Raw genomic sequence first — 27,163 nt, forward strand, 5'->3', positions numbered from 1 at the left:
CCGAATGTGGTGCAAGGTTGATCAGCGATTGTTAGAGTCTCCATTTGTTTTACGAAACTTCTAATAATAACACAGGCCGGTGAACTAGCTGCAGGGGAAGAGCGTCTGCGTGAGGTCTTCCAACAAGTTCAACAACTGAAGGCTATGCAAAGACTGCATTGATTTTTGCTGTCAACAATTCGGTGAGTGTTTCTCCAGTACGGCAGTAGTCCGAACAGTTTTGGTGAACATACATGTACATGTATGTGCTTGGTCCGGCTCATCGCAAATGTCGCTTATTAACATTTTAAATATCTATCGCCACTAAGGCCGCGGTCACACATGAAAAGCTTGCACCGCTTTTGCGGAGGCGGAAAGCGGAACTACCGCAGCCGCTTTGGCGGACCACACGATGCAGCGGTCACACATACATGTAGACTACTCTGCTCCTCAACGCTCCGCTTTGGCGGAGAGAATGCAAATGCAGCACGTCCTATGAAATTTTAGATGTTCTTGTCCGAGTCGGAGCGGCCTTCGCTTGTACAAGTAGAGCTATCGTGGATCGCTGACAGGCTGCTGAATGTCTCCTGTCAAGTACACTCGTGGATTTGGGGCACATTCACTGCGGCCCAGCACGGGTGTATTTGAATATTAGTTTAGTTTACATCAATATCAAATTCAAATAGTTTTATAGCAGGGTGTCGTTGCCTCCTCCATGATCCATCATCGACCCAGCAACTGCGTGGATGCCTGCAGTTGCAGTGAGGGTGTGGCAGAGTACGCTACTACTCCCTGGTTGCAGTCCTAGTGTTGCATACTCTGGTGGACGTATTGCTTGGAGAGAGAAGGAGAGAGTTGGAGATCGTCCGCGATCGGGGCCAATGAGTGGGGAGACGGATTCCCTCACCAATTATCCACTCATAACGATGCAGTATTGTTTGCGAGATCTCCAGAACGTACAGTTCATTGGCAAAGAAGAACAATATGAAAACTGAATACCAAACGGCAACCAAACAACACCAGAACTCAGTGCAGAAGTAGCACACCAAACTCCAAAGCTGATCACCATGCAGGTTCCGCCAAAGCGGATCCGCGAAAGCGGAGGCTCCGCTCGCATTTTTTTGGCGTAGCGAAATCCAAACTTTCCGCCAAAGCGTAACTTACGCCTCCGCCGTTGCCGAGGCAACGGCGGAAGCGTAAGTTACGCTTTGGCGGAACCGCCAAAAAAAGTGCATGTGTGACCGGGGCCTAAGAACAGGAATTTTTTTTACCGCTCTGTGAAATTTCCAACAGGCATAGTGTGAGGAAGCATGATACATGAATACTCTCCGCCACAAGAAAAAAATTTCAGCAATGGAATCAGGTGAAGCGAGTCGAAGAAAGGAAGCAAGGTAAGCAAAATGAACGAAATAAATAAGCGAAGGAGCGTGTTCTTGCACTCACACTAGTAGTAATACAGCTCCAGAGTTCATTCAACTCTGCATCTCTCGCCGCGCCGTTACATGAGCTGACATTTGCTGGTGTCTAGCTGCTAGCTGGCGTAGATTGGTAGAGTATCTCTTGCGTTCTCAGCCTATCGGATGGCAGCAATGGGAAAGAAACAGTTGTGGCTGTCACTTCAGTGCTTGAAGGAACCATGGGCAGTGTGACCTGTGTGTCACCACAGTGTGTTTCAACAAAGCCTTAGCCTTCGAATGAGGCGTACAGGCCTCTCCAGACAGCTGTCATACGCTCCGCTGGATAAGCTGGCCACGACTCTTGTAATGCGGCTGCTAGGTCCACCAAGAGAAGGAACAACCAACACGTCGGCCGGGCGCATCGCATCAAAAACACCTTTCTTCTTCAGCATGACGCTCATACTCCTCTTCCGTGCACGCGTGCCTGTCACCCTCTCCAGGCCAGGATCTAGGATGTCATTTGCCCCTGCTACAGTTCCGGTCTTCGGGTCGCTGCGCTTGGCTTTTGGCGACACAGACAGTGAATGGCCAGATTCCCAATTCCCAAAAGAGTCGAATACATCGCGATTCAAAGCGCTACAATCGCGATCATTTTTTCTTTGGTGCCTCCTTTGATCTTGCCATCACGATCTCCTAAGCAAAAGTAAGTTAGATATCGTGATTGGACTGGGTTTTACCTGTTAAAAAGTGCGTGGGGGATAAGCGAAAATTGCGATGAGCCGGACCAAGTACTATGTTATTAGTTTGACAGCATGAAACAAGGTTTATCTAAAACTAGTATTGTACATGTATTGGGTTATTATGTATGTACTAGTAGTAGTAGGCTTTAACGTACTCGGTTGTCTTTTTGCTTTGTTTCTTACTAGTGACCTGTGAGGTAGGTAGGTATAGGTACGGTGTCGTTGAATGTAGGTAGGTAGATAGGTAGGTAGGTAAGTATATTGTATGTAGATACATGTAGGTAGCACAAAGCAGTATGTAAGGCTTTTTCTTGAGTGCCACGTGCTGTCGCGTGTCTAGATCTCTTGGTGAGTTTGCTTTAGATCGCCTGTTGGATTGGTGTTATCGCCTGCTGGATTGGTGTGATCGCCTGTTGGATTGGTGTGATCACCTGTTGGATTGGTGTGATCACCTGTTGGATTGATGTGTTTGGCAATAAATAGTACGTCACGAATACCCCTTCCGCATTTTGAGGACTGCCCAGAATCAAGATTGTGTTTTTCATATTATTTTGATCGTGTCTATGATTATTGATTTGGAATTTGCATTTAAACTAACAGCGAGGAGACAATATTTTGATAACCGCAATCAATAAAATGAGCTGAACCGACATTTGTGTACTTTATTCACTACAAATGCCGACTCAAAAAGACCCACCTTGCATATCAGCAGCTCCCACACCAACACCAACAGCGCAATCTACAGCAACCACAACTAATCCACCATCCAAGCCCACAATTGAAAGACCAAGACGATAAACAGCCAACTACAACAGAAGCTACGCTCTCAACGGACAAGGGCGAAAGGAGGGACATGACAGCAGGGTGACGGCCGAGTTAAGTTCAATGGACGCGGTCAGGCGGGATGGACGAGACAGAGAGAGCGGAGGATGGAACGGACGGCGAAGGGAGCAGTGAGTCTGAGAGCAGTGATGGGAGTGATGGTGAGAGTGCCGGTGTTGTGCGTAGGTTTCGTGGTAGCAAGTCTTCAGTGTACAATCATCTGCTAGTTAGTCCTGATTGTTGCAATTCGTATTCCGATATTTCGTTCACTGTATTGTGCCGTGGTCGTCATGGTTATGGACTACAATTAAAAGTGTTGGAAGCCATCTATCAGCGTCTGTATAAGCGTAATTTGTGTGTACAGAAAGATAGTATAATTGGGTTGAAATTGGTCAAGTAACGTGTCGTGTTTGGTGCGGCCAAGCTTGGCCGTTAATGTTCCAGGTGAAATGCACTGCTGTTATGTGTTATCACTTTTTCCTTCCTTCTTTCCTTCTCTTGTTTGTTCATTTTTCCATTTGCATGTTTATTGTTAGCACACTCGTTATTGCTCTCGCTTTGATTGTTAAAATTCACACTTGTACATTTCACTGCTGTTGTTCTTAGTGTTATTTCTCTAACTTAGATTTTCTGTAATAGTTCAATTTTGTTTCAGTGTCCTTTATTACAAGGACAATTCCGGATGAGTGTTGTACGAAAACTTGTTTGAAACCATTTTTTCTCTACACCTTTTCTTCATATTTTGATCGTTTCATTGCATATCGTATCCACCGTTTTTTACATTGCATGAATAAAGTACACAAAATGGGTCGGTTGACTTTATGGACACGACTATTCATGTCTCCTCCGAGGGCGCAGTATAATTCGAGCTGTTCCGCAAAGCTTGCCACAGTGGCCTCGTCTCAGACTTCAACTCGTGCGTTCCGCAACAGCAAAAACTCGCCATCGCGTCTTCGGAATTCCTCCGCGCGGCCCGCCTTTCCTCTGATCCTGCAGCCCGCCAGCGAAGTGAGCAAAAGGTTATTGACACATTAAAATTCAACAACTTTCCTGACAAAGTTATCGCGACTGCTCATGAACGAGCCAGACGACCTGCTAAACAAAAGAAAGACTATCGATCCACGTTGAAGTTACCATTCAAAACGGATGCCATCCACTACAGGGTCCACCGTCTTCTAAACAATTACAATCTAAATGTACAGATAATCTACAAGAATGCAAGGCTTTCCAACAGCGTCACTAAGTCCAGCCTCACTGGACCTTGCTGCCGTAAGTGGGTGGATCCCGCTGCCCCGAGGCGACGAGGAAGGCCGAAAGCCGCCTGCGTTGCATGCCAATCGAGCGAGGTAAAGTGCACAAGACGCAACGTGGTTTATCGTCTGACCTGCAAGTGCTCGGAGAAGTATGTTGGAGAGACTGGCCGTAGTGTAGCAAGGCGAACAAAAGAACACAATGATAACTCACGCAACAAGACGTCTGGAAAACCCTGGGCGAGCACTACCGACTTCACCATGGCGGCGAGATACTGCCGCTTGGCGAGTCGGCATTCACAGAGGTTCGCGGCCTTGCCACTGAGTCGGATCGGGCCAGGAGGAGAATACGCGAAGCAATACAAATTCGCGACACGAGCCCCAACATAAACAATAACGCAGGGTGGGACCTCCTGTGAAGTCTCTGGTGAAGTACTGCCTTGTACATATTTCTGGCCCTGATACTCGCTCTTCCTGGATAGTGGTGGTTTAACACCCCTTGCACTAGTGCATACTACTACTGTTGTTGCTAGCGCCTGCAATTACATGTCTGCACGCACCTAGTGCACATGTACATTCTGTTTGTTGCCTGTACCTGTGCCATATTTAGAGTTGTCGCGTATTGCGTTATTTCTATACCTGGTTTTTTTGGTGATGTTTTGTCCTTTTGTTCTCTCCTCGTCATAGTGCATGCAGGTGTGATTTGTTATCAGTTCGCAGCGCTCCTCATTTATTAACCCATCCTAACCGGTGTGCCCACTTATTCCTGATGATGGTTATTTCATGACCGAAACGTTGAAATATAATATTTTCTGGTGAAAAGCAGTGATTTGAGTGTGAGCTAGTGTTGCTCACAACCCATTTTTTACTTATGAAGCTGTGTGATGCGTCCTACAAGATTTTAAAGTACACAAATGTCGGTTCAATTTCAAATTTGGACTTCACCGAGATTTTCAAAGTTTTAGGAAATTAGAGGCCACATGCCACGTACTGCTCATTTCTCTCCGAAACTCAACACTTGCAAGCCAGATATGAAAGAAAGAAAAATCTTTCTTTCATATCTGGCTTGCAAGTTTTCAGCTCATTTTATTGATTGCGGTTATCAAATTTACATTTACATTGCTTTTCTCCATTTATTTGCTTTTTTGCTGCTTCGCAATCGTGTTCTTTTAAATGAAGGTTTGAGTAGGTAGGTGGTAGCGGAAGAAACTGACAGTTTATCCATGCGTCCTGAACTAAGCGACTTCGTAGTTATGTACATAAACTGAGTGAAAAGGTTGGAGGTGAACATGGATACGAGCGATCGCAATGATGATATTTGAGGGATAAATCGCTCTCCTATCAGTTTGGTTTTGAAGCTCATTGATTCTGGATTGTTTGGTTAACTGCTGCTGTTGTGTAGATCAAGTTTAAAGTTGCCTCGTCCGCAATCAATCACTCGGACGTCATGGTTGGATGCGATGGAAGTAAGGCATGCATCCCTATTGATTTTCACGCACAACATATAGGGAACTGTACAAAGGGCCAAAAGATGCCCCTCGGAAGTTAACCTATCTGGGGAAAATGGTGGAAAAGGAAAATTGCTATACTGAGACATGACGGAGCGACATATTTGCGCAGACAGTTTTTATAACTTGACACCACGGCCCCCAGTGTTGTTTGTTTGGACTTTCAATGGAATTGCGCAATCATTTCGGGTTGAGACGTCACGTGGATGATCTGTGTTGTATAGTGCCGAAATATGCCGGAGCGAGTTAGGGGTAAAGGGAGGGAGGTGACGGGTACGGGATGGGAATCTATGCAGCTTCATTCAGCGTCCTCTAATTTCTCTCGCGATACAGCAGCCGCCTCCTGACATGAGAGCAGCGACATGCGTTACTACCAGTAACAGTTTTTTGCTTTGTCATACTACAACCATTCAATGCGGTGAACCGCTCTATAGGCGATTTGCCTTTGGGTCATCCTAAACGAGATATTATTATAAACAGTCCTCTTCTTGGGGAACTGGACATTGATGTCGTTTCTAATAATAATACGAAGTAATAATAATAATAATAATTAATGTTCCTAGTCGAATTTCATTGAACTTTCCGAATCTTGTACCTTTTTAAGCAATCATAATAGCGAGGTTTTGCATTCCGAAATTCGGCAAAAAGATTCGGCACGCAGGAGCGAGGTCGAAAATGCACACGAAGATTCGGCATGATTGTTCGGAAAAAGCTCACTTTGCCGAACATATTTTTCGGATGAATTTTCTTGTTGAAGAGCGCTAGCGCGTGATTTATTCAAAGATGTTTCTTATCTTGGCATGGCTTCGCAGGCGTCTTTGGCGACATCAGCATCGTCAGCTGCCTCTGATTGCTTCTCTCCACTGCCTGTCTATTCTCTTTCGCCTGGAGTGTCCTCACCGTCATCTGTGTGGCTGAAAAGACTATGGCGATACGCATAAAATTTGACTTGGCCATGGAGTTGGTTTTTCTGAGGCGACTGAGGAGGCAGGTTTGGCCCTCGACTCTTTGGGCGATCAAAATTCGTCGGAATCAGCAAGAAAAGGAGCACGGGACAGAACGTTGCTGATGCTGGGGCTCACGAAATGAAAACACATCATTTTCGACTTGCAAAACAAACATTGGTGCGAAAATTCGACATTTTGATGTTCGACAAATGCCCGAAGAACGCCGAGCCGAAATTCGGAATGCAAAACCTCACTAATGTCTTTTAATTAAGGTGTCTTACATTCTGGCATTAAGATCGGTGAAGGGAACACGCCCATTCCAAAGGACACCTGAAAATCCAAATTCGTTTTATCAATAGTATTTCTACAATTGGCCATCGCCAGATGCCATAATTATTGTTTGTCCGAGGGTGGAGGCATTAGTATACATAATACATCTACAAGTACGTATCTAATTTGGACCCCAATGCCATTGAAATACCCGCGGGAATTATCTTCCTAGACTGTTCGGTGACATCTTATAACCTCTCTTTATCTATTACAGTAAAACCTGTTAAGGAGACCACTCGGATAAGGCGACCACTCGGATAAGGCGACCACCTGTCCAAGAAGACCATTACAACCAAGACCAATCGACTTTATTCCCAATCAAATGACCCTGGATAAGGAGACCACCTGGTTACAGAGACCACGTTTTCAAGGTCCCTTGAGTGGTCATCTTAGACATGGCTGGTAGCCCTAATTCATAATATTGGTTGACATCATGTCATCCATGAATTGAGAATAATAATAATAATAATATCTTCACAAGTTTGAGGGAAAGAGACAAACGGGAAAAGTCTGAAGAAAAAATTGACTATCACCACCAGGACTCGAACCAGGGACCCTCGCTTGTAGCTAGCGATGCTCTAACCACTGAGCTATGGTGTAGTCGTCATCCCAATAATAATAATAATAATAACTGTATAACTGTTAGTGGTGCTTCAAATCGATTGGAGACGCCGCAATTTCCAGAGGCGGGTGAAGTCACCGAATTCTGGAGTGATCTTCTGTCTACACCTGCGCCGTTCACCGCTGGTGAGTGGTATGTAAGGCAAGCAGAATATTATGAAGAACACGTCCCTGTGCAGAGTAGCGCAGTTATCACCCAGGACATCCTGGCTGACTGCCTGCGCAAACTAGCCTTGTGGAGGGCTCCAGGCCATGACAAGTTGCATGGGTACTGGTGGAAGAGGCTGACAAGCCTGCACTCTTACCTTCGGAGAGCCTTCCAGAGGGTGATAGATGGCCACAGTGACATTCCGGGATGGTTGACGTCTGGCGCTACTACTCTCCTTCCTAAGACTTCTCCACCATCGGCAATGCCCAAAGATTATAGACCAATTACGTGTCTTCCGATACAGTACAAGCTCTTTACCGCCGCCATATCGAAGATTATGTGGCAGCACATCAATCAACATGAAATACTTGCAACGGAGCAGCGCGGTTGTGCAGCAGCTGGTCTTGGTTGCAAGGAGCACCTGATGGTGGATAAGATGATTCTGGAGGATGCCCATACGAAAGGGCGAAATCTGGTCATGGCATACCTGGACTTCAAAAAGGCGTTTGATAGCGTGTCGCATGAATGGATTCTACATGCTTTGACGATGTATCGATTCCACCCGTCTTTGGTCACATCTATTGCTCGTAGCATGCAGAACTGGAGAACGACAATGCACATATGCGACCAGGGAAGATGCAGGGTCACTACCGGCAACATTTCTATAAGAAGAGGCATATTTCAAGGTGCCACATTATCCCCGTTACTGTTTTGCCTGGCGCTAAACCCAATCAGTTTTGAGCTCAACCGATTGCCTTTGGGATACAGAGTGAGCTGCAGAGACGCCGAGTTGTCTATCAATCACTCTTGGTACATGGACGACATTAAACTCTACGGGAAAACTACAAAGGATGTGACTACCCTCGTGTCTACCGTGTGTGGCGTTGGTGATGACATCGGCATGAATCTCAACCCGGCCAAGTGTGCCGTGCTGCACGCCAGGAGAGGAAAACCAGATGAAGGATGCTCTATCCAGGTTGGCGATGAGACCATTGCAGAGTCCCTACGACTCAATGAAACATACTTCCTCCGTATACAAAAACTTCGTGACTTTTTTCAACGGTGTTTTTGAGCAAGTACTTGCTCAACGAACCGCGCCAAAGGCTGTCATCGACAACCCACATTCATGTTGAGGTAGGTTTGGTTGATCTCGAACATATTCTCCACGAAAGCCATGCGTGTGAGGACGTTGCCGACAGGAACTCACGAGTCAAATGACAAAAAAAGCTAACACTTACTTGCTCGAAACTGACACCATGACGAAGTGGAGCTCGCGCCTGGAGTACGGAGTAACGACTCACGCGGCACTCACTGCCCTGAAACTGGCCAGACTCGTAGATCTACTTGCGGTGTGCGGCCCCATACGCAGCGTGAAAACATAAATCGGTTCCGCTCGCACGGAAAGATGAAACATTTCAGTCGTCCTGCAACAAGCGCACACTCCGGATCAGAATGTCGATGACCTGGCTTTCTTCGCCACTCTCCACTCCAGTCAGACGTCTCCGTTGTGGCATAGCGGAATCGCAGGGACCTCGTCGAAGCCGTTGTAGAATGCTGGGAGGATTCTCCTGCCGAGAAAATGCGAAGCGTGTGGATGTGCTTGAGCGACTCGTTTCACGGCATAATGGAGGTCGCGGGTTGGAACGACTGAATATAGGCGACACGGATTCGTACACAGCTGTGTAAATGAAGAGTACGCTAGCCAAAGTCCCGCGTCGGATTATCATTGCAGCTGAAAAGAATCTGAACGAAATGCGAGCGGAAGCAGCGACTTTTGGCGATGCGGAGTCAGCATCGTCAGGTGACAATGACAGGAGCGACGAAGACTCTGAATACACTCAATCTCATTCGTCTGAGTTGCTTCTTTCTTTGTATATAGGTTGTAAACAGGTAAGACAATCCACGAGTGTTATTCCAAGTCAAACGGAACAATTCCAGAGCTATGCGCAGCCTTCAAAAAAGGTCACGAAGTTTTTGTATACGGAGGAAGTACAAGTACCTTGGAGTAGTGCAAGCAGCCATGATACCTCCCCCGCAGCTCAAGACGCAACTCACTGCAGAATACAAAAAGAGATTGTATTTGCTTCTTAACAGTGGATTGAATGCGCGAAACTTGATCAAGGCCATCAATACGTATGCTCTGCCTGTTATGACATATAGTTATGGAATCGTAAATTGGACCGAGGCTGAAATCAAGACCACAGATCGAGCGACAAGATCAGCCTTGACTGCGTCTGGATTTCACCACCCCAAAGCCTCAGTCAACAGGCTCTACATGAAGAGGGGAGATGGAGGCCCGGGCTTGGTCTCTTGTGAGGATATGCACGGCCGGAGCATGTGTGGCCTGGCCCGCTACATGAGTACCAGCCCAATAGACAGAATAAACCTGCTTTATCAGTATCATCAACAAAAACCTACAACAAAAAGCCACTCAATAACTGCAAAGGCCGCTAAGTTCCTGTCGAGTTTGGATCTGCCAGCAGCTGGACCAGCTTTACCCAATAAGCATACCATTGAACAAGCGTGCGCTGAGCGAAAATCCAAAACACTTTCCACTATGCCGCTGCATTGGGAGATATTGGAGCCGATTGGAGGAGAATCGCCTAGATAAGGAGCTTACCTTCATGTGGTTGAAATCAAGGACACTGAAACCTTCAACTGAAGGCATGATTATGGCAGCACAAGACCAATCCCTCAAAACGAAAAATTACCAATACGCCATAATGAAGTCAATTGCTCGAACAGATGCCAATTGCAGGCTTTGCAAGGGCAGCTTGGAAACAATTGACCACATTGTCAGTGCCTGCCCAGTTCTTGCTCGGACCAGTTACATTGAACGACATAACTGGATAGTAAAGTATGTGCACTTCGAAATGTGTAAAGCACGAGATCTACCTACTGGTGCTTCACGATTCGACCACCAGCTCAAGGCATTGGTCAAGAGTGATCGGTATTGCCTCTATTGGGAGTATTCGGTCCCAACTGACCTGAAACTATCAGCAAACAGGCCCGATCTGCTCCTTGTTGATGACAAGGAGCGCATCGCCTACATTATAGACATCAGCGTTCCTGGTGAGAACAACATCAATAAGAAAATGGCTGAAAAGCGCTCGAAATATTATAATTTCAAGCGGGAGATTTCGAGGATTTGGTCCCTCACCCAGGTTGACGTGGTCCCTGTGGTTGTCGGTGCCCTCGGAGGCTTGGTGGGGGAGACTCCTCAATGCCTTTGGACTGTGCAGGGAGGAGACCTGGCTATTGTGCAACAGGAGGCTATACAAGGTTCGATTAAAATACTAAGAACTATCCTTAACATGTAGATGCACCTCTGCTGCGTTTGCATGTTCGATAGCTAAGAGACTTGAATAACGACTGATAAAGACTGATATTTCCTTTGTTACTACTCCCTTCATTGGTTGATGTATTTTGCCTGTCGCTGCAAATTCTTTATTATTGTTTTGATGTTGGAGTTCGGATTGAGTTTCTTTCCTTTCTTCCTCTTCCTTTAACTATTTCTTGTCCCTTTGGTTTTTAGGTTTTATTTATTTATTTATTTTTATTTTTTCACTTTCTTTTTGCTGTCCCACCCATGGAAATATTTCCCGGTGGGTCTGGCTTTTCGCCTTCGAAAGAAGTGAATAAAGGAGAAATAATAATAATAATAATAATACTCAATCTGCGGACAGCATGCTGTTTCGTTCTTTTTGAACTCATCAGCGCAGCACAGAGAAAATGAGGCCGAACCTGATAGCAATGGAAATATAAAATTTCCAATCAGGCCCGAACGTACCTTGCCAGAGTGCTCAAACTGACAAGTCAGTGAGCTCTGCATAACGCAAACAGCAAAGGCACTACCCCACGCAAGAGTGCTCAACTGCTACAAGAGCAGGAGCGAAATACTCAATCTGCGGACAGCATGCTGTTTCGTTCTTTTTGAACTCATCAGCGCAGCACAGAGAAAATGAGGCCGAACCTGATAGCAATGGAAATAAAAATTTCCAATTAGGCCCGAACGTACCTTGCCAGAGTGCTCAAACTGACAAGTCAGTGAGCTCTGCATAACGCAAACAGCAAAGGCACTACCCCACGCAAGAGTGCTCAACTGCTACAAGAGCAGGAGCGAAATACTCAATCTGCGGACAGCATGCTGTTTCGTTCTTTTTGAACTCATCAGCGCAGCACAGAGAAAATGAGGCCGAACCTGATAGCAATGGAAATAAAAATTTCCAATCAGGCCCGAACGTACCTTGCCAGAGTGCTCAAACTGACAAGTCAGTGAGCTCTGCATAACGCAAACAGCAAAGGCACTACCCCACGCAAGAGTGCTCAACTGCTACAAGAGCAGGAGCGAAATACTCAATCTGCGGTAATAATAATAATAATTTTTTAAAAGAGGTCTGAGGCGGATAATACTTTAAAACGAAGGTAAGTTATGGGTCGCAAATATCCACGCAAACACACATCCAGTCATAATAAGGCACTTGTCATAAGTATCCGAACGTTTTCGGTCCCTTCTCATCAAGGATTATACAGGGAATGGCTCAAGCTGGAAAGACTAAAACTTATATAGCGTAAAGATAATTAGATTACAACACTCGTGACAAGGTGGAAAATTATCAAGTTTAGCACGACACAAAACTCGAAGGAAAATAATAATAGTGACAACAACATAGTGAGCAAATTAAATTACATTGTTACCACCTCGACGAGGAGTAACACCAAACAATTGTAGCGACAACACATTTTCTTTCTGTACGCAAAGTTCAGGATCTAACTTACGGATATGCAAAGCTTCTAACACAGCCAAATGTAACGCACATCTACCACGTGACAATATTGAGAAAACATTATCACTGTACAACTCACGACAATTGGTACGGGCTGACAGATGTTGCTTGATTGACGAAGTGCGATTCTTAGCTCCATTGGGTGTTGTCTCCTCCAATGTCCCGTCATCTCGCCTCTTCGTGGCATCACCACTATCTGTCTCTTCGCGTTTCCGCGGCCTTCCACGTTTCTTGACACTAACCGTTGGGTGCGCGATACCCGGTGTCCTTTCCGTTACGTCTCCTCCATTGCGGATTTCTATTGAGCTTCTTACTCCAACTTGTCCGGTGTCCGATATTGAGGTTATTTTTCGCGGTCTACCACGTTTTCGAATATTGACTGTTGTTGTCACTTCCGTTGTCGTTGTACGTTCGTCCTCATCAGTCCGTATTTTCACTTGGCTTCTCGTCACCCTTTCCGACGCCGACAGATACTTTGTCAGTTTCGGTGGTTTACGTGTGGGTCTTTCACCATCTTTTATGCTGTTCTCAGCTGGCCCCTGTCCTACACACGCAGAGGAGGACGGGCATGCAGTCACATCTTCACGGGAAGAAGAAGATCCACCGATGGACTGGACAGCACATTTTGGAGGACGACCACGGCGAGGACGACAATCGCGCGCATCAAGCGGAACACAACTTAACGGCACATGTTGACGAATGCGTGCGCCCAGGTGCTGAAGGGTTCTACCTACATACCGATCTTCACATTGTCGGCATTGAAAGAAATAGATAAGGTTACTTTTACTAAGGGTAGGTAGAACATCCTTCTTCACACTGAACGCACGCACTGTCCCAAATATGACGTACAGCTTGACTAAACTTGATAATTTTCCACCTTGTCACGAGTGTTGTTATCTAATTATCTTTACGCTATATAAGTTTTAGTCTTTCCAGCTTGAGCCATTCCCTGTATAATCCTTGATGAGAAGGGACCGAAAACGTTCGGATACTTATGACAAGTGCCTTATTATGACTGGATGTGTGTTTGCGTGTATACTTGCGACCCATAACTTACCTTCGTTTTAAAAAAAATAATAATAATAATAATAATAATAATAAGGAGAATCGTGTTTTCGTCACGAATGAGCGTCAGTTCTACCGCAATATGACCAAGTCTACGGAAATGCCTGGGCAGCCACCTGTCGACCAGGCTGCTGCGCATCCATCGGCTGAGGCTGTTACTGAGTTCTGGTCATCTATACTGGAACAACCCGTGGAGCTGCGTGGCGGTGCTTGGCTTGATAATTTGGAGAGGGACTGTGAGGAGATTCAACAACAAGACCGTGTCATTCTTCAACTGGAGGACCTCAGGGACATCTTGAAGAAATCAAACAACTGGAAAGCCCCAGGACGGGACAAGATCCATGCATTTTGGTGGAAGAAGTTTTCGTCTATCCACGAGCGGCTTGTGGTCGCCTTTCAATCAATCCTGGATGCAGAGACAGAGTCGCCGGCCTGGTTCTCGTTTGGTATCACCACTCTACTGCCTAAGAAAGGAGACCTTTCTAGGCCCGAGAATTATCGCCCAATAACATGCCTGCCAACGATTAGCAAGATATTCACATCCTTACTCGCTGCTGCCATGTAGCGCCATTTATCTTCAGCGGATATCTTTGCAGATGAGCAAGTTGGCTGTACTCCAGGGCGTGGTGGATGCCTTGACCAACTAATGATCGACAAGATGGTTCTAGAGGATGCAGCATCCCGTTGTCGGAATCTTTCGACGTGCTGGGTGGACTTCCGCAAAGCCTTCGATAGCCTGTCTCACCAGTGGATCCGGAGATGCCTGTTGATCTACCGCTTTGCAGACAATCTTGTCTCATGCATCTCAAGCATGATGGATCATTGGAGAACGCAAATGGTACTGCCTGGTCAAACACCCCGTGCATTCAGTCGCCCAATATCTATCCACCGTGGCATTTTCCAGGGCGATTCCCTTTCTCCACTGCTATTTTGCCTGTCTCTAAATCCGATCAGTGGCGAGTTGACCAGGACGGGTCTTGGCTACCGCTGTGGCCCACTGGCCCAGGTGTGCCCTGTATCGCACCTGTGGTACATAGACGACATGAAGCTCTTCGCCCGAAACGACAATAATCTGCTCTCCATGACCAATGTTGTGGAGTCAATGGGCGACTGCATTGGTATGCATTTCAACCCGTCAAAGTCTAGCTGGCTCACTTTGAAACGGGGGAGAGCCCAGAGCGATCAGCAGTCTGCTCTCCAGACACTCCAGGGTCACGCTATTGCTAAGCTGCAGGCGGAGGAGTCCTACAGGTACCTTGGTGTCCCGGAATCAGCACATTTTCACGCCACCGAATTGAAGACCACAGCAAAGTCTGAGTTCGGCCGCCGCCTTCAATTGATATGCTCGTCTCAATTGAACGCCAGGAACTTGGTCAAAGCCATCAACACCTTTGCCATTCCAGTCATCCTCTACTCCCTGTGCATCGTTGAGTGGACAAAGGCAGAGATAGAGGAACTCGACCGACAGACCCGCCAAGCACTGTTTAAAGAACACGCCCGCCACCCCAAGGACTCTGCCGCCAGGGTCCACCTGCCTCGTGATATGGGTGGTCGAGGAATTCTATCATTCCGGGATCTCCTGGATAGAACCCGTGCCCGGGTGGCGCGGTACCTACAAGCCCACCCAAACGTGCCACTGTTGGCTGCTGTTAAGCGCCATCACGACAATGATGTGGCTCCGTCAAAATCAGTTACACGTCAAGCCTCCAGACTACTGGGTCAACTTGACCTACCCGACTTGGAGACTGCCACAAAAGTCATTGTCAAGAAGGCCGTTGCTCTCCGGTGCCTGGCCGTTATCCAAGGTAAGCCTCTCCATGGCCAGTTCTGGAGACGAGCTTCTGATGCTGGCTTGGACCTGGGCTTGAGTTTTCGCTGGCTGAAATCGCCAACGATCAGGCCTGCGACAGAGGGACTCTTGCTGGCTGTACAGGATCAGGCCATTGCGACCAGGCACTATCAGGTCACGGTCATTGGACGGGGAGACGTTGTGGACATTTGTCGAGTTTGCGGCACTCGCGGAGAAACAGTTGATCACATTGTGGCCTGTTGCCCAGCCCTAGCCAAAACACTGTATATCGAACGGCATGACACGCTCGTCAAGTTGGTGCATTGGGCACTATGCAAGCGGCATGGTCTGGGTCGGCCGGGAAGCAACCCGCTGAAGCATCATCTTGTGCCTGTCACGGAAAATCTTGACATGAAGCTCCTGTGGGAGTTCAATATCCCAACGGATACGCAAGTGCGCCACAACCGTCCAGACCTGGTGTTGCGGTCCAGCACACAGGTGCTGCTGATGGATGTCAGTGTTCCATTGGACCAGAATGTGCCCACAAAAATCCACGAAAAAATAACATCTGGCATGTGGATGATGTCCGCGTTGTGCCCCTGGTTGTTGGGGCGCTTGGTGGACTGACTGGTGTGTCCCTCTCACACTTTGTGTTGGCATTGGCAGGCACTCTGCGCATTGAAAGGGCTCAGCAATGTGCTATCCTTGGCACGCTGAACATCGTCAAGTCGGTTCTTGGCATTCGGCATTAGACTCCTCATGTTACGGGTAGAGCTAGTCCGTATAAACCTCCAATACTGCATTTGCTTTGACATCCATGAATGTGCAGTATGACGGTCCTCACAACCTGATTTTTCTCTTGCCATTTGAGTATGTCCGGCATTCATCTCTTCCTCTATTTCTACAGGTCTATTCCTGTACTGGTAGTCCATTTTTGTGATTACTCTTTTTGTATTCGAATATGTCCTGTCCTCCTCCATCTTTTTGTATTCGAATATGTCCTGGCCTCCTCCATCGTTCTGCTTATTTCTGTCCGTCTCTCAGTTTCTGCGTCGGCTTTCAATATTTTTGCTTTGGTTTTTACAATCCTTTTTGCTTCGGTCTCCATTGCGTTGGCCATTTATCTATTTTTTTCTCTCATTACCCTTGGTCTCTTTTGGCCCGGTGATGGGGTTCTTACCTCATGTCATGACAACGTGAGTGAATTAAAGCCAACTCCATAATAATAATATACCGGTTTACGGACATGAACAGAGGCAATTGAAGCTGCACACTTTGAGGGGCGGTTGTTGGCCTTACTAAGATGTGTGTATGCGTGTGTATGTGTATGTGTGTATGCGTGTGTGTGTGTATGCATATATGTGTGATTATGTCTGTGTGTGTTTGCGCCTTTGTGTGTCTGCATTTGTCTAGGAAACCGTTCCATTCTAGCCGTTTTCCTCCTCATCCTCTTTGCGGCATGCCTGATAGGCGGAGCGGTCCTGATTGCTGAGGGAGTCAACGCTGGACCATATTATCGCGGGTTCCTAATTGCGTGTGGAGGTGTCTGCTTGCTCATTTGTATACCTTTTGGCCTCGCAGGCTGTGTGCTTGGGTGTCAGGTCCGAATTGAGAGTCAAAATTTCAACAGAGCTCTGAGGCAATGTGCCCATGAAAGCGCAAGCATAGCCCAGCCAGGTAGAATAGGAACTGCTGCAGCTGCTGCTCCCGGCGCCGCCGTCATCCCGAACGCAATCATCCTACCCACTAACAATCCAGTTGGACCGGTAATGGCAATGCCAGTCACACATCCTGCTTAACAATTACATTATATTGTGGCAAACGACTACTGATCCCGAACACAACCAGCAATAGCAACATGAGCAGCGACAGGCGTAGCAGCAGCAGCAACAGGAGCAGCAGCAGGAGCAGCAACAACAGCCTCAGGATGAGCAAACCACCGCATCCGTCCCCTCTGCGCCGCCGTTACTGGAATCTGCCAGGAACGATGCTCCTCCAAGCTATTCACAAGCATTTTCCACTGAAGTCTTAGTGACTAACACAAAAGAACTGTTCACGCCTTGTTTGTACTACGGAACAGGTACATGTAATAATAATAATAATAATAATAATGGTATACAAGTAAGAACTAAGCGTGACAAGTGTGTATCAGCAACAAAAAAACAAAAAAGTGAGAACGAATGATAATAATAACAATAATAAACAAGAAGTTTTCTGCACACTTTTGTGAGAAATAATAATAATAATAACTTTATTAGGAAAACCCAAAGGCTGAACGCCTATCGTGGGGTCCGTCGCATTCAAGGATGTGTAATGTGTTGCCCGAACCATGATTAACGTGAAACTAGGAGGTACACCACCATGCAATGTACAATGTACATGCAAGTCTAGGATCTTCTCTCACTTCTGTCTGCTTTATAATAGTCTCAGGGGCGGATCCAGGAGGGGTTCCAGGGGTTCCGCGGAACCCCCTAAATTTCGTATTTGTACTACTGGCCACCATACTCGCGTCCATGTACATGTAGATGTACATGTATCCGACTGAGCTACTTACTAGCATTCAGTTTTGAGTCTTTTGACTATACTGGAAACCCCCTCTAGAGATCGCTGGATCCGCCGCTGAGTCTTATCCTTCTACAGCAGATATCTCTTTATTGGATTGCAATAGAATCGTCTTAGCTTTTTGGCAATCCGTTACATTAAATTTTGAAATCTACACGTGTATCATATACACTGTAGGGTTGGGGTTCGAAGCTTCCCAGATGTTTCCTAAAATGCATTATGACACCTCGCTTTCAAGAAACACTGGGAAGTTCACTTATCTTGGACTTCTCCGGGGCCAATTGTTTCGTATAACGTGCGTCAATCCAAATCTTTTTTTATTAAGTTGCGTTTCCCAACCCTTTCCGCAATGTGTAGAACCCCAGTGCTAAAGCAGTTCCCCATACCCATTCCATGCAATGAGGCGGAGAACTCAGTGATGACGAGTTGTGGCACACAATATTTAACAATTACATTTCCAAGCCAGCGACCGTCCCAGTCGCAAAGCCCAGGCAACTATTTCCCATACATACGGAGGTGGCACCGATCAGAAATCATCACCACGAGCAACAGCAAGAGGCGCAGCAGCAGCAGCAGCAGCAGCAGCAACAACAGTCTCAGGAGCAGCGGGATGTGCAAGCCACCTCTTTGGCCCCCTCCGCGCCGCCGTTAGAGTCAGCCAACAACGATATTCCTCCGCGCTATTCCCATTTATTTGTGGCTAGTCCACGTCTTAGTAATTGACACAAAGGCTAATCACAGTGGTATACTTTTTGTAGCATTGTACAGCATTTGTATAAACATTAAGTTGTGTCTATGCCACCACTCCGACAAGGCGCCCAACCGCAAAACCACCAGCAAGAGCAGTGGAATCAGTCATGCTACCAGCAACAGCAGTGGAACCAGTCACGGTACCAGCAACAGCAGTGGCAGCAGCTACTGTAGTCTGCAGTGGCAGCAGCAGAGGCCGCAGCAGCAGCAATAGTGGCAGTAATAGCTGTCTCTGCCGCATCAGCACCAACCTCAACATTAGGAGCAATAGCAGCAGCACCAGCAGCAACAGCAACATACAAACACTTAATTGACAGTAGCCGGAGTAAGCAGCTGCCCTATTCCGCTTTGCATCACTGGATCATCCCAGCAGCTATTTTTCAATATTGACAAAAGAATCATGATACCTACGTAACTTGACATACTCTCGTTCTTACGAAACAAACTAATATGAATTGTGGCAAGGGATTATTCCAGCATTAAGGCCAGATCAAGTGCATGGGCTGAACCTAAGCAAAGTTTGATAAGAAAAAGTGGCCACGGCACGTGTACTTCGAATCGGCAGAAAATCACATTCATTGTCAAAAAATTCTCGAGGGGGCATTGCACCTTTCAACAGCTTTCTGAATGCTGGTACACGTGTTGCAGAAAGCTTGCACAAGTACACACTGAAATACATGTAGGTTGTGATTGGAATGCCTAGGAAATTGAATACAGTGAAAGCTGTGACTAACGACCCCCCCCCCCCCCCCTTGGGGCCAGAGAAAGCGGTCTTTAGTGGCAGGTGGTCTTTAGTTAGAGGTTTGCACCGCACAACCATAATATATGATTGTGAGACAGTCTGTGCCTGGCGAAGTGGTCTTTAGTACCAGGCTGGTCGTTAGTCACGGTGGTCTCGAGTTTCAGGTTTTACTGGATGGTCCACCTTGTGAATAGTGTCTTTTCAAAAGCATAAGAAATGTGTTGTGATTTGCTAGGTGGAGTGATGTGTGAGGCTGAAAGTAGACAGTTGAATGGTGACTAGGTCGGAAAACAGTTTGAGTTGCCGCAATACCACCCCGAGGTGGACAGGAGCAGGCTCGCTAGCGCTAGCGTACGAACAAACACGACATCATGGCATAATACGTCGGTGCGCATCTGATGAATAGCTTCCCGGGGTACGCCTCGCCCTTCTGCTCAAACACGTGCAGTGCGCCTTCCAGAATTAGACAGCCGCAAATCCCGCACGACAGAGCCGTGCGCTCCAGTTCGATGCAGCGCGACTCCAGGGACTTCCCCCTCGCGCTGTCCAGCGCCCACTCCTCGAAGCGCCGGTCAAACTCACGGGCGTCCGTCGTACAGTACTTGAAATTGGAATGGGGGTCGGGCAGGTAGAGCGGATCGGTGACCGACGGTTGGTGGGTGTGAGCCAGGTCACCTGAATATGTTGCAAAGCAGAAAAGTAAAACAGACATAAATACCTTCACCTACACTGTGTTCTAACTAGGGATGAGAAGGGTATCGAATGCTTAGTACTCCAGCACTCGCTCGAAAATATGAAAAGAGCGAGTACTTGTTTGGCAATCCGACTGCGTAAGTCAAGCACGAGCGTTGGATACTGTACAGCCCTAGTCCTACCCACACTGAGATGTTGACTGGCGCCTGCAGCAACATTGGCTCACTCGATCGTATTTCATTGATCTAGAACTTAGTATCGCTTGCAAAGCACTCTACCGACATTGCCAGGTGGACATTGCGTAATGATCAAACTCTCCTCGTAACGAGTTCCGGTACATACCCACCCCCAACCCCCACCTCCTCCCCATCCCTGGAGTGTGGTCACTGGTTAGTGTGAGTGATATTGCTTGAAGGCATCCCAAGACACCATCTCCAGAGCGCATCACTTGCACGAGCATACACACACACATGGATACACGCGACGAAAAACCATGCCCCCCAAGAGACACACACGAATCCGCATGCATGCTTCCCCCCCCCTCCAAACACACATACAAACTCACCAACACACACTCACACGGACACGAACGAAGACACGCCAGCACGCATACCCCCCCCCCCCCCTTCCCTGCCCCCAACACACACACATGCACACACATGCACAAGCAATGTCAGCCATGTATACTCCCACACATCCACGCTCACACACCTACACACCTGCACACACACGCACCTGAAACACCAAGGAAGACTCGCTTTTCCTTCCAGATCGTCTCCGTACAGTAGTGAGCTATTCTGTCTCCAGCATGATAGTACTCATCCAGGCAGTTTGAGTCTATCGCCATGCGGCTCCTCTTACGTGACCAAGGAATGGACGCAATCACAATCTCTCCATTGAAACCGGCCTCCTGTGGACATAGGTTTAGGTGACAGAAAGAAGCAAACATCCACAATCGTTGCAATAACATACGTATCACACCTCATACATACATACATCTTTACTTATAAAGAAGAGGCACCTGTGACGTGTGTTTGTCTGTGTGTCACGCTCAGGCCATGCTGCGGAGCAACGCTGCCCTGAGCACGCGAAGTGTGCGAACATGTACAGTGTAGCTAGCGGCCGCAGAAGCACTGAGCATGCGAAGCGTGCGAATCGTGTAGCTAGCGGAAGCAGCCACAGTACAGAAGCACTGAGCACGCGAAGCGTGCGAATCGTGTAGCCACCACCACGTGCTGAGCACGTGTGCTGTTCATGTACTTGCTTCACCCGCGCCGCATGCCACGTTCGGCCAGGCAACGCTGGCCTGGGGTGCTGCTAGTACATACATACATACATGCTGTCTGATGATCGGTTAAAACCGTGAAACTCAGAGTTACAGAAGAAACGCTTTTCATCCCTCTCAAGTGTGTGCATACATACATACAAGTCATGTAGATTCACATCGACGTGTCTGACACGACAATGAAACGATGGTGTAACTTCACGCCTCATGCCTCTCGATATGATAATCTTTTCCCAAATTGCTCCACTCCCATCTGAAAATAAAGTGAATTGCTTAAATGTCACACACCAATGATACTTTACCCCTAAGGTTTGATACAGATCTACAGAGAGTTTTGCTTGACGGACGGGATCCCACATACGTCTAAGATAGAATCGCAGCATTTGAAAGGCTTCATAACCATATCAAGAGTAATGTCTCGATAAGGAAGTACACGAAAGACGATTGATTCAGGAACCAATGAAAGAGGCGTCACCACACACACACACTACCTGCAAACTCAAACTCACCGTACACCATGTACCACATACACACACATACAAACACTCACCATGTACCATGTGCCACATACATACACAAACACGCACATACGCAAAAACAAACACACACATGCATGCACACACACAAACACATGCACGTGCACGTACACACACGTATATCACACACATACACACACATGTGCACACAAACGCACACACACACACACACACACACACGCACAGATACACAACCCTGTTCTGTCCTGTACAACCACTGCCACAGTGATCGCGTGGGCAACAGGATTGGCATGAGAGAGGAAGATGCAACATGCAGACTGACAACGTCGGTGGTTGTCAACCTCTCCCTCTCTTCTCGGTAACAAATTTCATCGCATGACGTTCTCAATCCAGACTGGGGCTTGTCAAACCTCCGCGAGCGGCTATGACGGGAACTACCGAAAGTGACGCACCAAATCACTGTCCTTGCTCACAGCTGTGTGCGTCCCTCCGCCAAGCGTTTCCTCTGTACTTGGGAGACATCTCCCCCATCCATGTCACACACACACGCGCGCGCACGCGGACACACACACACACATACACACACCCAAACACGCGCACACACTGGTAGCAGACGTACCTTGAGAAACCAAAGCGGAATGACTTCAGCCCAAGCCAGAGGTGCGCGAAGGTCCGAGAATGCCATCAAGCCCTGGGCAGACACACCGTCACTTTGCCATGCCTCAAGCAATTCCGTACTTCTCGTACGACTTAGCTCCGTCTACAGAAAATAGAAAAAGGTATATAACAGCACACATATAGGAAAACACATGAAATTTTGCAACCGTTGTGGATGTGAGATCAGTTCAAGAATACCATGTGGTCATTGCCTAGGGTTCAGCTACATTAAAACCTGTAACTAAAGACCACTGTGACTAGCGACCAGCCTGGTACTACAGACCACTTCGCCAGGCACGGACGTGTCACATCGCTATAACGGTTGTACGGCGCAAACCTCTAACTAAGGACCACCTGCCACTAAAGACCGCTTTCTCTGGCCCCGAGCGGTGGTCGTTAGTCCCAGGTTTTACTGGATTAACAGTATTCACATCTAGTATGGCATGTATGAACTACATCACCTCACTTTCCGTCCTGCATGCACGCACCACCGAACACCCTGCCACAGAACCGTACGATCTGGTAACAGTGAGTTTACAAACCAATCATGGAAACAGAGCGTAATCCGTGCAAATCCACAAATCCAATTTTTTTCCGGGGTAACTGCCTCTTTTACGGCCAAGGTCAAGTCATGTACATGTGAATAAAAGAACAGATTCGCGGCAAACTAACTCATCTTCTGAGTCCCGGGTTTCGACACCACGTTGTTACGGAATCACAGCCATTCCGTTCCCCGGGACGCAGGACACAAAGGACAAGACTTGTTTGTTACATTATTCATATTGACAAGACGGAAATTCAAACTGCTCTGACAGAGACGAACAAGAAGACTGACACAAGGACTCTCGACTACAAAATCGCGCATGCTCATATCACACATGCACGCGACTAGACGAGACAGTTTGGGGAATGCCATCACACAGGAAAACTACACATCATTTCACAACAGCATAGTTAGACATTGAATGACATGCCACCTACCTCTAACACATCTCTCATAATTCGTGACCTATGTGTCCTTTCTCATTTTTCCATTTTACTGGTGGTTCAGCACCCAATTTCAATTCAGTATACTGGTGAAAAATTCGGAATATGCATAACACTCCACTGTACTGTACACGATTGAATAAATCTCACGGTTTGCGCCAAATATCGGTCACGACTGGATTTCTGCATCCGAAGGAGCGCTATCGTCCGCAATGAACAAAATCTAAACGTAATGTATTTGTCCTGATGATGGGCCAGGCCTGAGAATCTGGTGTATTATAAATTGATTTGAATCGCAGTAAAGAGACGGTTATTGGAGTCGAGCAGTGAAGTTTCAAGCATGTGTAAGTGGCTGCATTGGAGTTTGCTGACAATGCAAAAAAACTTATAAGATGTGGTTTAAAATATTCCCGTGATTATAATTATGGGTTTACCTTGACTTCAAACTCTTTCCATTGCTCGTTCCACTCAGCCGTGCCGTCTGCTTCACCGTTCAGGTAAACGCCAATGTCTTTGTTCAAGCTGAGGCCGTGCGGTGTGAGCAGGACAAGCACTTCCACATTCAGTGCGGCAATTTCTCTTGCCATCTCCATGGTCTTCTCGTGCAGTTCAACTGCGCCGTTCGGAAGCCCTGCAGAAGCACACATGTTATTAACATGAGAGGTTTCGTCACAAATTTGCTGAAGAAAACGCAACAAAAATGTTGATCACACTGATCAGAATAATATCGATAATATTCTGCGATCAAAACACAAGAAACAGTGAGAGGGAGAGAACAGTTTCCATTCCATGTTGGTCATTGTGTTTTCTAGAACTTTGTGCGTATGAACAGTAAAAGCACGGGGGGACTCGTCAACCGTAAGCACATAATTATTCTGAAAGTGACCCTCAGGACACTTGCCACATCTATGGCGTTGAGACTCGTAAATGTTCGAGGAGTGTCTAAGGCGTCGTTTCCTGAATGCGGATATTTATATCTCTGCTGTTTGTTTGTTTTTGGTTTCTTTTAGATGGGGACTTGTTCACTTCAGAATTGAGGTTGAATTTTGTTTGGTCAATCCGGAATGGGCATGGGATGCAGTCGGAACCCATCACGGAATCGGAATGAGCGTAGCAAACAAATGCGCGCGCATGCATTTATGAATCTGGCGAACGTTTTTGCGCAACTCTGGAAACAAGCGGCCAAATGTTTTGCTTTTGAGTATGAGATCAGATCTCCTGTTGTTTGGTGTGGCCTTGCAGATGGTTGTACTGCCAGTCCTGGTAACTCCTCATGATTTGATTCCGTACGTTTCTGCATGAGCCTACGCCAGTCCTGATGAAGGAGCGGCCAAACGCGGCGTTTGATCTACGTGCGCCCGTAGCTAGGGTTGCTGCGTGAGGCGTTGGGCCGCTACTTTTCATGATGACAATTCAACCTTGTATCCGTCACAGAGACGTCTCTAGCTCTACAGGGATTTGAAGTGCCTATTTGACAAAGACGGGGCACTGTTGTAAGAGGAAGTCGAATGGCAGGCTCAGTGCCCGTTTGTGTCACTATGTCCTATGGATCGTCGGGCTCGAAAAATAGTTCTGGCTTGCCTCCCTGCGATTCTACTGTCGAGGCCCTGCTCGACAATGAGGAGGAGAGGTGCCAGGGAATATTTCCAGTTCTCGTCCTGAGCGAAAAGAAATGCCTTCTGAGGCACCGAAGGGTCAAAATACCACGAACAAGTAACCATGCCAAGGTTACAGTACCTGCCCTTCTACGATTTCTGCCAGCATTTCCGTATATCGATAATCGCGTTTGCGGTTTTGTTGGCGGAGGTATGCAACAGCGACGAAGCACCCATGGCCCACTGGCAGTGGCCTCCGCGCATTTTCGCTCGGAATGAGAACTCATTCCACTTTTTTCTTTGGAATCGCCAGAATCGATTCTGCCCCGTTCATTCCGCGACCGGAATCGGAATTGCACCGCACGAACGCCGTCGAGATCATCAAACTTACGCACTGGAACCAAAACACGGCGGAATGGCTTTGGATTGGAGTCAGGATGACGACGAAAAAAACCCAACCTCAGTGAGTGGTGCTCACAAATCAGTTGAACATTAATTTTGTTGCTAGTGGCCAAACGTGTAGACTTGGTATATAAGAACCCATACCCTAGCTAGACGACCAGTGCGATAGTAATCAGGAACTCGGTACATGTACCAACTGGAAGTGAAAAGAATTGCGCATTTCCACGCACATGCATGTGTATGTTCGGAAAAGGGGGAATGGTTCAGACACGAAACACAATAAGTCACTTCACGCATGGTATGCGTAGGGTACCTGAATCAAGTGAACGTGCCGTATTTTCACCATTAAACGTACACGTCTCCAATACCAGCACGTCTCCAATTGTAGTACATGTTGAGTCGGGATCAAAAATATAAAAGGACACGTCTCAAATAATAGTACATGCCGTAATGATGTGATGGGCGTTACTCGGATACAGGTACTAGGGTCCACCTTACTTCGTTTTCTTACGCCTTTATCATCTTTGTGTCTTTGTACACTGATTCTTACCATGGTTGCATGTAGTTACAGATTGACGGTATCACTATCACTAGTTGTTTACCACCCAACACAGGTAATCAATCTTCCCAGAAACATTCAAAGTACACGTCTCCAATACTAGTACAGTCTCCAATACTAGTACAGTCTCCAATACTAGTACAGTCTCCTATAGTAGTACAGGTCTGACCACCTTTGAAAAAATAAAAGGACTGTACATTTATTGGGGAAAATACGGTAATAATACAAATTATTCTACTTAGCATTGTTATCTGGTATTCTTTGCAATTTGCTTTGATATTTCTTTCAAAATAGCTAATTTTCTGGAATAATTAATTATTTGGTCCAGATAAGCGCCACATCCGTCTTTACAGGCGGGCCACTCAATGGCTTCTGTTTCACAAATCTTGTCACTCGGGTCACCTGTTATTTTACGGTAGGAACTCAACGGCTGCGGAACAAGGCTAGTTCCTTACCAGGTTTCTCGGGATCCAATATCATCGCTCCATGTGGAATCAAAGCTCCACCGAGGAACACCATCGTCGCTGCACCGCTATAGCGTGGAGCAAAACCTTGGAAATTCTTACTACCCGCCCTGGCCTAGCTGGTTCTTGAGCTAAATAACTTGCGCGGTACATGTACATGTAGATCTACTGAAAAGGTAACTATTCTGTATGCTAGGTAGCTAGCATTAATTTACCAAAGAAATAGTCAGATCAAATGTATAGTTTTGAACAGTGGTGTCGACTGCGCTCAAGTCAAGGACCATGGAATGAGTACAGTACTGCGTACCTCGAGGTCGTTGAGTAACAGGTGCTGAGCATGAGATGGAACAGTCAACACTACCGGTGCACCGGGCACAGGTAAGTGCTCGGGAGTTTTTTTACGACCTCCTGGCCTGGCGCATGGCCCCTGACTGAGTGATCGATCGCAGTCCTTCACAACATTCAACACTGCATGCAGAGTGCAGGTTTGGGATAAGCACGCGCGCGACAACACATGAACAGGCATGACAGCATGTACATGTGCAGTGTTTTTTTTTGTTTTTTTGTTTTGTTATTATTTTTCTCCT

At 47.0% G+C, this 27,163-nt stretch overlaps 1 protein-coding gene and 1 long non-coding RNA gene across 2 annotated transcripts; one reads left to right on the top strand and one right to left on the bottom strand.

Annotated features, from left to right (window-relative positions):
- LOC135825012 (uncharacterized) lies at positions 1-19,115 on the top strand. Its single transcript, XR_010555005.1, has 3 exons — positions 1-182; positions 5,591-5,654; positions 16,797-19,115. It is a non-coding gene; the product is annotated as an uncharacterized LOC135825012 (long non-coding RNA).
- LOC135825011 (uncharacterized) lies at positions 18,784-26,962 on the bottom strand. Its single transcript, XM_065337745.1, has 5 exons — positions 26,568-26,962; positions 23,991-24,187; positions 22,532-22,672; positions 20,866-21,040; positions 18,784-20,112 (listed from the first exon to the last, which is right to left on the bottom strand). Exons 1-5 carry the CDS (start codon positions 26,629-26,631, stop codon positions 19,784-19,786), a joined length of 906 nt encoding a protein of 301 aa, XP_065193817.1. The 5' UTR covers positions 26,632-26,962; the 3' UTR covers positions 18,784-19,783.
- Between the last annotated feature and the right edge of the window lie 201 nt (positions 26,963-27,163).

Source organism: Sycon ciliatum, chromosome 9 (genome assembly GCF_964019385.1).
Source record: "Sycon ciliatum chromosome 9, ocSycCili1.1, whole genome shotgun sequence".
NCBI classification, from domain to species: domain Eukaryota; kingdom Metazoa; phylum Porifera; class Calcarea; order Leucosolenida; family Sycettidae; genus Sycon; species Sycon ciliatum.

Coding starts and splice junctions, on each gene's coding strand:
- LOC135825011 (XM_065337745.1), bottom strand. CDS start 26,631: ATGGTGTTCCTCGGTGGAGCTTTGATTCCACATGGAGCGATGATATTG. Junction 22,673..23,990: donor GGAAAGAGTTTGAAGTCAAG/GTAAACCCATAA, acceptor TATTTTCTGTAG/ACGGAGCTAAGTCGTACGAG. Junction 21,041..22,531: donor TTCCGCTTTGGTTTCTCAAG/GTACGTCTGCTA, acceptor CTATGTCCACAG/GAGGCCGGTTTCAATGGAGA.